The sequence below is a fragment of the Malaya genurostris genome, chromosome 1 (assembly GCF_030247185.1).
Source record: "Malaya genurostris strain Urasoe2022 chromosome 1, Malgen_1.1, whole genome shotgun sequence".
In the NCBI taxonomy this organism is placed as follows: Eukaryota; Metazoa; Arthropoda; class Insecta; order Diptera; family Culicidae; genus Malaya; species Malaya genurostris.
In genome coordinates this window covers 118,665,224-118,679,628 of record NC_080570.1, presented here as the reverse complement: position 1 = coordinate 118,679,628, position 14,405 = coordinate 118,665,224, and the positions used below count along the sequence as shown (strand labels likewise).

Genomic DNA, 14,405 nt, shown 5'->3' with positions numbered 1-14,405 from the left:
TTGTTTCTAGCAATGACTTCAGCCGTGCAGTTGCCGATGAATATCTGAAATTTTTCCTGTTCGAACGGTTAACACTTGACGAAGCCCTGCGGTTGTTTCTGAAACAGTTTTCCCTATCCGGTGAAACGCAGGAACGCGAACGGGTTCTGGTGCACTTCTCCAAGCGCTACCTCGATTGTAATCTGGGTTCTTTCAATTCGCAAGGTAAGGCCGGGAGCATGAAATCTTCTACAGGATTTAAAAAACCGTCTTTTTCTCTAGATGCCGTTCACACACTAACATGTGCAATAATGTTGCTCAACACGGACCTGCACGGTCAAAACATAGGCCGCAAAATGACGTGTTCGGAATTCATTGAAAATCTGAGCGAACTGAACGATGGAGAAAATTTCCCGAAAGATATTCTTAAACAGCTGTACCAAGCTATCAAATCGCAACCGCTCGAATGGGCTCTGTAAGTTTAGCGACGTGGATGTTTTTTTTTGCGTCTTTGTCGAAGTTTAAACCCGTTCCCATTTCGTTTCCAGGGATGACGATTCTCCGGATCAGCAGAAACTCGGACCCGGTCGCACGGAGGGTGGTAATCTGGGTGGAAACGGTGGCAACGGTAACGGCGGAAATATGCAGGGATGTCCGGTGGGTATGAATCCGTTCCTGGATCCTCCCCAGCCGGCTGCCATCGAGTACAAGAAAGGCTACGTGATGCGAAAGTGCTGTTACGACACGAACAACAAAAAAAGTAAGCCCCCATCAAACGGCCTCCAGTTACTGGAGTGGTGTACAGTAGAATTTTGGTTGCTCTTGCTTGAAATCTAACCCCACTAGAGACACTAGAGTTTCCCTTTCCCAAATAACACGTACCGCGTAGAAACCGGGTAATTTGCTGCATGCACTAAAATACTAATCTGCACCCGTTCGTAAATAGAAGTTGCAAACCTTCCTATCCACTCCCGTGCCACAGTCACGCCTATGACGCAGGTTGTTGTGCTTTTTTTACAGCTCCGTTCGGCAAGCGCTCGTGGAAGATGTTCTACTGCACCCTGCGGGATCTGGTGCTGTATCTGCACAAAGATGAGCACGGTTTCCGCAAAAATCAGATGTCCGACAACGTGCACAACGCGATTCGACTGCACCATGCCCTCGCGACCAAGGCCAGCGATTACACCAAAAAGCAGCATGTCTTTCGGTTGCAAACGGCTGAACAGTCCGAATATCTGTTCCAGACCAGTGATTCCAAGGAACTGCAGTCCTGGATCGATACGATCAATTTCGTATGCGCTTCGTTTTCGGCTCCACCCCTAGAGGGAGGAGTCGGCAGTCAGAAACGGTTCCAGAGGCCGCTACTACCCTGCACTCACACCAAGCTGCTGTTGGTAAGTAGTGATAATCTTATTTTTTTCTACGTTTCGTTTTTGATTCACCACTGCATTAGCAGTTTATGTTGAACTGCTAACGCCACCTAATGGCATTTTGACTCTCAATAAATAGTTGTTATTTAGACGTTTTTTCCAAGTTTTGTCTTCCATCTGCACTCCGACATAGATGATCCGCAGCACCTTTCCTTTGGAAAACAAGGGCGCGTTGGTCCTCTGTCAACTTAGTGCAGATCTAGTGACTATAGAGTAGCGTTTGTACGTTTTGTAGATGGTCAATTTCGTGCGGTGGCGTACTTTACTCGATCGAAAGGTTTTTCGGAGTCCAAAGTACGCACGATTTTCCTGTAGATATCGTACAAGAACGCATCTACCACCTCGATATCATCACCGGCTGTCAATATTCGGGCGGCGGGAGGCGTATTGTTTCATCTCTAGAGCCTCTTCCTCTCGTATATTTTGTTTTTGACGCCTAGCTTCAGCTTTCAGTCCGATGTATGTTTCCATCATCTTCTCGAGGTTACGTGTCAGCGAAGCCGAAAAGCTGTACGGACTTTTGGAAGATTGTACCATTCGTGACGATCCTCGTTCTTCGAATTACACCTTTCCAAGCAACATTAAACAAGAGACAAGAGAGTCCATCACCTTGTCGTAGCCCTCTCCGAGATTCGAAGGGAGTCGAGAGCGTCCCAGATACTCGTACGTAGCACATCACTCTATCCATCGTTGATTTAACCAATCGTATCAGTTTATCCGCAATGTATGTAACACAAATGTGCCCTCGATTTTCTCGGAGATGGCTTGATCGATTTCGGTAAACTTAGATTCAAAATAAAAAAAATCTCGTGGTCGAATTTAAGCTTGCCATTGAATTTTATCCGACTTCCAGTTACGGAGTAAAGAAATAAAGTGTGTTGAAAAATGAAAAATAAATTTCATACTGACATAGCCTGCTTTAGAATTTCATCCGGAACCGACTTTCGGTTCCGCAATAACGAGATTTTCCAAAAACCGCTGGACCGATTATTGCAAACTTAGATTCATATAAAAAGTCTCTTAGTCAATAATATTAAATTCGGATTTCGGTTTCGTAAAATGTGTACAACAAAAGAATAAAGAGCACTCGATATCCTGTGAAACCGCTGCGAAACAGTTTTCGCATACTAAGAATTAAATTGAAGGTGAAGTTGTTTACATAGTCTGCTATTCAATTTTACCTGGATCCGACTTCCGGTTCCGGATTGATGGGGTAAGGTGTGAAGAAATATGGACATAAGTGCACTCGATTTCTTCATAGATTTCTCAACAAGTTTCAATAAACGTATCTATAATTGAAAGCTCTTATAGTCCTACAGCCGGTCATCTATTTTAATCCAAAACCGATTTCCGTGTATGGCGGAGTAACGTGCAAAATGTAAAGTGTGCAATGGATTTAAAAAAAGGATATACACATTTTTCACTCTCAGAGACTGCTGAACCAATTTTTATAAACTTAGTTTCAAATCAAAAATCCTGCTATTGATCAGGCTCCTGATGTGCATAAAAAAGTGCACTTAATTTTCTCGAAAACCGCTTATTGGAAACTTAGATCCATATAGAGGGTCTCATAGTAACATACTATGACATTTTATGCAAATCCGACTTTCGGTTCCGAATTGACGGAGTAAAATGTGCGAAAGATTGAGAAAAGATGCACTCGATGTCACGGATACCGTCAAACCGTTTTTTGCAAGTTTTGATTGAAATTTAAAGTTTAATATTCACATTGCATGCTATGAAATTTTTTCCGGATCCAACTTCGTGTTCCAAAATAATCCGGTGAAATGTGCAAAAGAATGAGAAAGGATGCACTCGATTTGTTCAGGAGTTGCTGGAACCATTTTCGCTTGAAAAGATTCAAATGGGAGGTATTTCGTTTCCATGCCCTGCTATTGAATTTTATTCAAATCCGACTTTCGATTCCGGATTGATGAAGTAAAAGGTGCAAAAAATATGGAAATAAGAGCTTTCAATTTTCTTGTAGTTCGCTCAACCGATTTCAATAAACGTTTCTATGAATAATTTCAAATTAAAGATCCCATAGTCCCTTAGCCTCATAGCGTGCAATATAATTTTATCTGGAACCGACTGGAATAACGGGGTAAAATGTGCATAAAACAGTGCACTTGATTTTCTCGAAAATTGTGGAACCGATCATCGTAAACTTAGATTCATAACCTTTTTTTCATAGTCACAAAGCCTGCTATGAAATCTCATCCGTTTGTCGGTCCCAACAATTTTTATACATCAAAATTGTTCAAAATGGCGAACAAATGCTTCAAAGGAATGATATGGCGCGAGTAAATTCACAGGATCAATATCTCCAAAAATATTCAAAGTATGACTTCGAAAACTTGAAATTAAAGCTTGCTTCATTTAGAATTGGAACAAACATTTGCTCATATTTCGGCGCTCCTGGTGGACGGATTTGGAAGTTCTTGGCGCCCACGTGCCGGGAATTTTGTCAGCTTCACGTATGATTTTTGACATTCCGCAAATCGACTGTACTTTGTAAACAATCAACATGGAAACCGAAAGAAGGGAAAAAACTGTGCAAAGTTATTTGGAAATTCCATTGTGGTCTGCATCTAGGCTAGCTAAACAGCTGAAATTGCCCAGAAATAACATATGGCGCGTTATTAAACGGTATAAGGTCACACTGACGACAATTCGGAAGCCTCAAGCCAATCGTCGGAGTGGAACTGTCGATCGGAAACTGCGTGTTAAGATTTCGAAGACCATTAAGAGGAATCCTAATCTGTCGGACCGTGATTTGGCCAGAAAATTCGGTGCTGCCCATAGTACCGTGAGGAGACCTCGACTCCGGGAAGGAATCAAGTCGTATCGAGCTAGCAAACAGCCAAATCGGACCATAAAACAGAATAGTGTGGTCAAAATTCGTGCTCGGAAACTATATGACCAGGTGCTGACAGGTGTCTTCTGATGGAGGATGAAACCTATGTCAGGGCTGACTTCGGGCAAATCCCAGGTCAAAAATTTTACTTGGCAACGGCTCGGGGAGATGTTCCAGCTAAATTTAAATTTGTTTTTGCCGACAAATTTGCAAGAAAATTTATGATTTGGCAGGGCATTTGCAGCTGTGACAAAAAACGAAAGTTTTCGTTACAAATAAGACAATGACATCAGAACTATACCAAAAAGAGTGTCTCCAAAAACGAATTTGTTTGTTCATTCGATCCCACGACCATCCCGTAATGTTTTGGCCAGATTTGGCAAGCTGTCAATATAGCAAAGTCGTTCAAGAATGATATGCAGAGAAAGGGGTCCAGTTTGTTCCGAAAAACCTTAACCCACCCAACTGCCCCCAGTTCCGCTCTATTGAGAAATACTGGGCAATCATGAAGAGGAGACTCAAGGCAAAGGGAAAAGTTGTCAAAGACATCAATCAGATGACGACCTGGTGGAATAAGCTAGCTAAAACGATGGACGAAGAAGGTGTGAGCCGCCTAATGAGGAAGGTAAAATTACAGGAAAAATTCGAGAATTCCATCGAAACCGTGACGAATAATTTTATCTGTATTTTTTCTTAGAAGTATGAAGAAAACGCTACATTTGTATATAAAAAAGATTTTGAATTCAATAATAAATAACTGAAATACAGGCAATTGTCTTTGTTCCTATTCTATCTGAAGCAGGCTTTATGTTCTGATAAGAGATGGTTGGGTTTCGGATATTTATACTCGAATCCGACGGATATTTGTCGGGTTCGGGTCGGATACAGATGCCGATTTTTTTCAATTTTCACTGGTACGGGTCGGGTTCGGGTTAAAAAATTTGGTCGGGTTCGTTTTTTTCGGGTTTCAGAACATATTTCGGGTACTGGTCGGGTACGAGGTAACGGGTACGGGTCGGGATCAGGTATGCAAACAAATTAATCTCAGGTTCGGGTCAGGTACGGGTAAAAGTTTTTTATTTTCTATCGGGTACGGGTCAGGTTCGGACTTGAAAAAATGCTTACCGGACCATCTCTAGTTCTCAGACAACATATCTATCGGTTAAAACAATAAATAAAAAATCGTGTGCCCCCTTAAACCGATTTTCTGTCATAATTTTGAACGCTTATAACTCAGTCATTTGTTGATTGATTTATATTGTTTAACTACCATTCGATTCGGAAACATTTAACTTAAACATATGAGGCGACGTCGTTTAACTATTTCAATAGTATACCATTGAAACATTGCTTTGAATTGAGCTATGTTTCCACGAGCCAATCACAGCTTGCTATAATGATATCATCCTCGTCCATTCAGGAGAGAACGAACTATCGCACAAAAAGGAATCTTCAAATATATTTGCCGAAAACTCAAAGTTACATTCGTTGGCTCTATGAATAGTCGCTTTTGTGCTAATTGTGGTGTGTGGATGCCATTTTCCGCCTGCTGCATAGCGTGTTCGATTGAGGATATTGAATATCGATTAGCTGCTGATTTTGATTTCCGGTAACTAGCAGGCCAATTAAAAACTATCGGCAAGAGATTTTTCGGACCTAATTTGATGCGCTGGGATCTCGGTGATTTGTTGATGGATTTTATCACATTTATCGTCATTCGAAAGCATTACTTCAATAATAAAATGGATTGATTTGTCGACGTGGTCGTGTCCACACTGGAATCTCAATTTATGAGCGAAACGGTGACTTTCCAATGGATTCAGTTCAAAGCTGTAATATGAAGATAATCATAGATACTTATTTCGCATTAAATGTGATTAAAAAAATATTTTCTCTTTATTTATCTTTGATAGTGTGAACTATCTTTATCTTGATGATGATTTCATGTTTTGGGTCTAAAAAAAATTGATTATTTCATCTGACACATAAACTAACCCCCTCAATTGAAAATGATGATGCAAACTGATCCAACATATTGGTCTTGTTAGCTCGAAGCCATTCCGATTCTGAAAATAGAGTCAAAAAATCTGAAAAAAAATTTCATGATTATGAGAATGGCATCATTACTTAAAACCTTGGTTGATTAAAACAGGATTTTAATGTTTTATGTCGATTCGTCAGTGCATTAACAGTTTATTTTTGACCTTTTCGGTACTTTGGTTTTACAAATAGTATTAACTTTACGTCTGCTTAGCGATTTATGTTGAACCGTTAGGTGGCGTTAGCAATTAAACATAAACTGTTTATCCAGTGATGAGTTGAAGACAAAAAATAAAGCAAATATTTGCACTTAGCGCAAAATAAATAGTTAATACTACCGATGGATGCGATTTCTTAGTGTTATCTAACCCGAACCAAAATTCCAGCGTGAACAGTTGGCATCCCACGAAGATCAAGTCAACAAACTAGAAAATCTGCTGGCGGAACACAAGCGATCAACGATTCCTACCAAGGGCTTGGCTCTGCAGAACTACAAAGAGAAAGAGGCTTATCTGCTTTACGAGGTGCGTTTAAATTTGGCTTATTATCATTGCTTGGAAGTAGCTCTAATCTTGTTTTCTTATTCCAGCTGAAACGCTACAAAACGTACTACTACCTGCTGAGCTCACGCATGAACTCGGATCAGGCTCTGGATTTCGAGAATCTGCTGACGCTCGGAGAAAGTGGGGTTCTGATGGAAACGGACGAAATTCTACAGCGGAATCGGCAAAATAGTGCCGGTGGTGGTGGTGGCAGTGGCGGTGAACTGATGGTTGGTAGCTTTGGGAGCGCAGGCGCAAACCAGGCCATCATCCAGCAGCAACCGCTCAGTCAGCAAAGTCAGCAACAATTTCAGCTGCAGACTGGTGGTGGCGGTGGCGGCGGCATCGTTGGCGATAACAACTTGACTGGGCTGGGTCCTATCAGTAGCAGCACCACATCCAACAGGTACAGTTATCGGGCGGCAATTTACCGGAACGAGGTGCAGCACGATCTCGCCGGACGGGTGTAGGGCGTTCTCACTTCTGCTGCGTGTTATGGTGTAGGATCATTCCTTCTCGCACTATGTGCCTCTCACATTCGTTGTTGTAATAGTTGTTGCTACTGCCGCTGTTGTCGTTGTTGTTCGTAGTATAACATCATCTCACCTGCTATGGTTTTTCTTTCTGTCGGCTACCACTTGCGACCACAACGAACGAAACCTAGCTGCTCTATAAAATAATGAACCTACTAGTATCCTACTATCTTTACTCTACTGTGTACTCTGCTTCTATCGCTATGCAAAAAAAAACAATTATTCATAAGAAAACAATAAGTCAACTTTTTCTGGACGTATTTATTTACACTGTACTCACTATTGTAATTAGAAATCAGTTTTTTTCTATTGATAAGTTTTCTATTTGTAAATTATTTCTTCCATTGCTTCACTGAATGTTTGCTTAGTATGTGTGTATCATTTTCCATAGGTTTATTTTGTAAGATGAACTCTCTTAGATGTTGTCTTCATCATTGGTTTGTTTGATTGCTTGATTGTTTGATTTTCAACCAATACTGTACTGATTAGCTACCGTATCAAGTAAATCTGTTCTGAAGGTATGCGTCTGTCTACTGACACTAAGAATCCTTCGTGGTCAGAGTTTCAGTTTGAGCTTATGTTACCATCCCTACTTGCTACTCCTTTACAAGATTATTTAGAACAAAAAAAGGCAAACATTTGCCAATGCACAGTCCCTTGTTATTGCTGAAAACACGGATCAGTACCGGCCAAACTCAATTGTGAATCGACTATGGAATGTTACTCCTACACGCATTGCAAGTTTTCTCCATATAAAGAAAAACGTCATTTAATCAATTTAATTTTCAACGAGTCTTGAATTTAAACCACCTGAAAGGTTATAATACTGAGATAAAACTCGGTAAAATGACAAAAGTTTAGCTTTCAAGCATAATTATTCGCATTGCTTGAATTTGACATACAGTCCAACTGTGTAACCTGAGTAGTCGTACAGTTCCCAACAAGAAGGGGTATATAAAATAAAACTGGTTTCTTAGTCTGCAACCAGTGGAATAGATTACGTGCTGGCGAGCGGATTGTTCGTTTGCCTTCCACAGACCCAGTCAGTTTTATGAGGGTCATTCAATAAACAGTTAACCTGCAAATAAAACACCCACAAAACAGGTCTCCCTACTCATTCGATTCCAAAACATTCCCGTCGAGCGATTTTCAGATTCGGAAATGAAAAAAGTTACATGCGAGCAAATCTGGAGAATATGAGGAATGGGGCAACAATTTATAGTACTTTGATTTATTCAGACGTTGTTAGTCAGCGCTTGTCGTGGAGAAACGAGGAACAGCAACCTTTTTCTTCGACAAACGGGGCTGTTTTTTAATCTTGATTTGGATTGAATCGACTCAATAAGTTATTGGATAGCTTATCGTAGTTATGCATTATAATTTTTTTAGTCTTATTATAGCAATCGATTGGCCGATAAAAAACAGTCTTCGTCCTCTTCGGAGCACGTTGACTGTTCTTTGACTTCTGATGTGTACCAGTGAATTCATGTTTTGTCTAGTATTCAAGAATCATTTTTGAATGTGTTGAATAGATGCTTAAATGTAGCCCAGATCGGTTTATGAACATGTTTCAAAAATTATGATCTAGCAAATAAAATTCCATGTGAACATTTCATAAAGTCGCATAAACCAGTGAGAGTTTTTCTTTGTTTATTTTCACTTTTAAAAATAACTACTTAAATTTAACGTTACCTTGCTAAATATTCGTGTAAGACAGGGGTTTCCAAAGTGGTCGGTATAACATAGACCCCTTGGGGTCGATATCCTTTTTGCGGGGGTCTACGTAAACGAAAACTGACTATGGGGGTCGACGAGGTGTAGAAATCGACCCCCTATTGTTTGATATAATTTATTATTTGAAATATTTACGCTAAAAAAGTTGTGTTTATTTGACCATCCGCAGAAATTGGTAAGTTGTTTATATCAATATTAAAAAAGCAAGAAATCGAATTTTCAAAGAAATTTGTTGATGTGGATCTGAGGCCTAAGTTAATTTTTGTAAAGGGGTCCATGATCAAAAAAAGTTTGGGAACCCCTGGTGTAGGATGAAAGATAATATTTCCATTTTTCTAAGCGGATCAGATATGTAACGTAGACCCTTTTGAAATGTTCACGTCGAAATATCAATTAACTCGAAATCGAAAATGATGATAAAAATATCAGATTGGGGAGAAAAAAATTTAATAGTTTTACAGTATTTTTTTCAGCTGCATATTTGCCATTTCAACAATTAAATTTCTCTAAAGGCGATTTGCAAAAACTCACAATACTTCGAGCTAATTTTTTCATAATAGGGGACTTAGATGCGAAACATGTCCAGTAGAATTGTAGGCAAAATTACCGTAATGGAAAAATACTTAATAAACCAACCAACTGCTGGTTACTTAACAGTTCTTTATTTCAGTAACCTGACTTGTTTCTCTTCCGTGAAAAACCCGTCTACAATTGAACTGGTTCTAACATATCAAAGTCACATTTGTAGTCAACCGATTACACATGCTGACTTTGACTCAGATCATCTTCCTGTAACATTCAGATTTTCCAACGAAGCTATAATTAATAAGTAGTTCTATATTAATTACTATCATAAAGCTAATTGGTTTGAATACAGATCTCACGTTGAATATCACGTGGATCATGAAATTACTTTAGAAAATTCTACGGACAGCGACACAGCAATAGATAATTTGAATCATTACATTAGCTTACAAACTAGGAATCTTTCAGTAGCCAATAGCAGTGATCGATACATCGTGAAGAATCCGCCAGGAATATTCAGGTTTGTGCTTCTTGTCAAGTTGACATTTCGCACTAAACCATTACCTGTACTGTTCTTTGTTTGGGGAATTTGGTTGTGAGTTACAGGGTGTTAAAAATAGATTTTTTTATAGAGCTGAATATGCAAGCCAAATGGTCGTTCGTAGAAATGGTGTTCATGGTCCCGATACTAACGGGTGATTTTTTATTTATTTTTTTATTTTTATTTATTTATATATTTTAATCAACAGACAAACTAAAGTCCTAATGATTATTTCTAAGAATATTCAAAAAATTCGCTTTTATTCTGCTACGAGGAAAATGGAAATCGAATCCCATCGATACGCCATTGAAGGTTCGCTGCAATCCAATAACGGCACCGTTGATTCCGTAGTTAGTACGACGTAGAGGCATTCTGAGGAGGTTGTTGTTGCGAAGAGCTCTAGAACGAACGTTGATGTTGATTTCACTAAGTAGTGCAGGGCAATCAATATTGTTCGTCAAAATATCGGCAATCAGCATTGCACGGAACAGATCTCGGCGTACTTGTAGAGTATCGAGTCCGATGAGCATCGCACGGCTTTCATAACTAGGCAGCTGGTGAGGGTTATTCCAGGGCAAACGACGAAGAGCGAAACGAACGAATCTGCGCTGTATTGATTCAAGTCTTAAAGCTCCATTATGAAAGTGAGGGTTCCATACTGACGAACAATATTCGAGTGTTGACCGTACAAGCGAGCAGTAGAGAGATTTCAAACAATATATATCTGTGAATTGCTTGGCGGTTCTCATGACAAATCCTAGACAACGAGAAGCTTTTGCCACGATGTACGAAATATGCTGCTTGTAATTCAATTGTTCGTCGAGAAGAACGCCAAGATCTTTGACACAATTGACTCTATCAATCACTGATCCTCGAAGACAATAATTGAAACGAATTGGTGTTTTTTTTCGTGTGAAGGTGATAATCGAGCATTTGCTGATATTTAGCGACATTTTATTAATTTCACACCACTCGGAGAAAATTTCAAGCTCACTTTGAAGGAGACAGGCATCTTCAAGAGTCTTGATAATTTGGAATAACTTTAGGTCGTCCGCGAAAGATAATCGTGCACCTTTCAATGAAAAGTTCACGTCGTTGGAATACAGTAGAAATATCAGTGGTCCGAGATGACTGCCTTGTGGAATACCAGAAAAAGCAAAAAACTCCTTGGAAACATTTTCATTGATCTTAACCGCCAGCCGTCGATTGCAAAGATACGATTGAATCCACCGAAGAATGTTGGAACCGAAGCCCAGTCTGTCCAATTTGGCAATAGTGATAGCGTGATTAATTTTATCAAAAGCAGCAGAGAGATCCGTGTAGACAACGTCCGTTTGATGACCTTTAGACATAGCATCCGTTATAAACGTCGTGAAAGTTAGTAAGTTAGTGGCCGTTGAGCGTTTCGGCATGAACCCGTGTTGAGTTTCAACGATGTACTGCTTGCAGTGATTAAAAATAGGTTCCAAAACGATAAGCTCAAACAATTTAGGAATGGCGCTAAGAGCGGTGATACCACGGTAATTGTCGACGTTCTTCTTGTCTCCTTTTTTGTGCACAGGAAACATATAAGCAGATTTCCAGATATCAGGAAATACTCCAGTCATGAGTGACAGTCGGAACAGAAGACATAGAGGTACTATAATACCACTAGAGCATCGCTTCAAAATAACTGCCGGGATACCGTCGGGTCCAGCAGAGTATGAAGACTTCATTTTTGCGATTGCTGTTTTTACGGAACTTGCGCTTATGTTCACTGAATTCATTGACTGTCCCAAAACGGGAACGTTAAGTGCCGCCTGGGTGATTTGGGAAGGTGCTAAGATTTCTCTAGAAAATATCTCAGAGAATTTTCTCATGAACATTTCGCAAATTTCCTGCATGCTAGAACTTGTCTGTTCATTGTAAAACATAGATGAAGGAAGATCTGACTCCTTCCTTTGCTCGTTAACGTGCTTCCAGAATGATTTTGGATTAGACTTTAATCTCCTCTGTACACAGCGTAAATAGTTGGCATAGCAACGTTCAGCTGTCTTTTTGTAAACTTTGTTGATTTCTACGTAGTTTCGCCGGAGCAACAAACCTCCGTTCTTAGAATATTTCTTTAGTGCTGTCCTTTTTAAACTTTTCAGTCGTCGTAGTTCTACGGTTTGCCACGGTACTTGTTCGGGTGGCTTACTAATTTGTTTAGGGACATATTGGTCAATAGCATACATCAGAACGTTGGAAAATGTTTGAGCTGCAAGATTAACATCGCCATTGTCAAGAATTTCACTCCAGTCAATGCTTGTAAGAAATGCAATAATACTATTGTGGTCAGCTCTTTTAAAATTATATCTGACGATGTGAGATATCTTGCAATTGTTCAACGATCGATTCCATTCAAGCCCAATGTGCAGAGGAGGATGATGCCTAACGGACTTCACCAGAGGAGAGGGTGCTGCGCTGATTTTAGGTGCACAGTCCGAGTTGCTTGAAAAACATAGATCGAGGATTCTATTGTGCTCATTTTTAACGTGATTTACTTGACGCAGTAAATTAAAACTGTACCGGTCAAGCAAGTTGATAATACCAGCGTGAAACGAGGAATGCATTGGATCTGCAAACAGAAAACCATCGGAAGCTGTGAGCCATTTCAGGCTTGGAAAGTTGAAATCACCGACGATAAGTATTTCATCTGCCGGATGCATATGGGCAGCAATGACATCTTCTAATGACTGAATATGCGAGTCAATCAATGATAAATCGCGAGTCCGATTCGGTGGAATATAAACCACACAGAGAAACAACGAACAGTCGCTCAGTTTAATTTGCACCCATACCTGCTCGACACAACTCCCAGATGCGCTAATAATTAGCCGTCCTTTCAAGCGGCGGTGAATAGCAACGAGCACGCCACCACCGAAACTCTTCGAACTGTTGCATGGGTTACGATCGCCACGGAAAACTTCATAATTGGTGCCAAATGCTTGCGTAGAGAGGGTACTATCACTCAGCCAAGTTTCCGTTAACGCGATAATATCAAAACATTCATCCGAACAAGCCAGTAAGTAATCGGTCAGGCATGTATTCATACCGCCGACGTTTTGGTAATACAATAGAACCGATTGCGGGCTGGAAGCAGGAAAGAAGTCAATGCCGGTATTGTCCAAACGTTTTGTATACTTGCCGGCGGTGGCGGGTTGGAAGACCTCATCACCGATCTCGCACACAGGACCGGGACGTCTGATGAGCGCTGGCTGCAATGGCTCGACTGTAGCGAGCGGGTCAGAGGCTTCCATAAAACCAACTGCGGTGCGTCCCGGTGTCTGGATTGAAAAAATCGAACTGGAACCGGAAAACGAATCAGCACAAGCAAAACTAGAAATTGACGAATACTTGCCAAGGTGGAAAGTTTGGAAGCCCCCTTCACCACATCCGCCCGCAGGACCGGGACGACTGAAGAACGCTGGCTGCGGCGGCAGGACTGGGTCGGAGGGGTCGGAGGCTTCCACATTGCCATCAACAGTGCGTCCCAGTGTTCTGCATTCAGTTATTGTTGGACAGCTACGTCCGTTACTTCCGTTAATGTAGGCGTTGGAGACGAATTCGCAGGAGTAAGGTTCCGAAATTTTTGAGTAGACTTTTCCTCGAATTCTCGAAAATATATACCTTGTGGCCAAGTTGCTGGATCCAAAGCAACGGATTCCAAAGCAGGATCGAGGCCAACTTTGAACGAGACAAACGTCATGTTGCTAATGTCAGAACCTTTGGCAACCAACTTGACTACCACTGGATCCTGAGTCATTCCCAAATTGGCACGTACCATAGCGGAAATGTCATTGTTGGTGACATCCGGGCGAATGCGTGACAAATACAACCAAAATTTATCAATTGGTTGTTCACACACTGGAACACAAACGACACTTTCCCCTATTTGTTTCGACCCGGTTTGACACGCAAAACCTTCGAGATCAGGTCCGCGAGGCCTCTTGGCTGGACGACGATATTCAGAGGATGGCCAGGGCCGATTGAACGGTTTAGGTGCTTGTGGTATTGGCTTGGACAACGATTTGATCTCGCTTTGTAGGCCGTTTATTGCTTCCGTGAGTGACATCGATGGAGACTTTTCATCTGCCGCTTTTGTAATAGATCGAAGATGTGAATTCTCGAATAAATTCGCACAGTCATCACACATCCAAAAGAGATTTTTACGATGCGTAGTGAAATAGCCCAAAAGAGCAC

General features: G+C 40.8%; 1 protein-coding gene across 12 annotated transcripts in view; it reads left to right on the top strand.

Annotated features, from left to right (window-relative positions):
* LOC131425588 (PH and SEC7 domain-containing protein) overlaps positions 1-14,405 on the top strand; it is a 196,275-nt gene that overhangs the window by 167,282 nt on the left and 14,588 nt on the right. For 11 of the 12 annotated variants that reach the window (XM_058587593.1, XM_058587591.1, XM_058587590.1 and 8 more), the window contains 6 exons: positions 11-204; positions 262-454; positions 528-739; positions 979-1,373; positions 6,693-6,830; positions 6,896-7,254. In XM_058587593.1, the coding sequence (XP_058443576.1) occupies positions 11-204; positions 262-454; positions 528-739; positions 979-1,373; positions 6,693-6,830; positions 6,896-7,254 (1,491 nt within the window). The remainder of the gene's footprint in view (positions 1-10; positions 205-261; positions 455-527; positions 740-978; positions 1,374-6,692; positions 6,831-6,895; positions 7,255-14,405) is intronic. The other variant, XM_058587595.1, reaches the window with a different exon arrangement.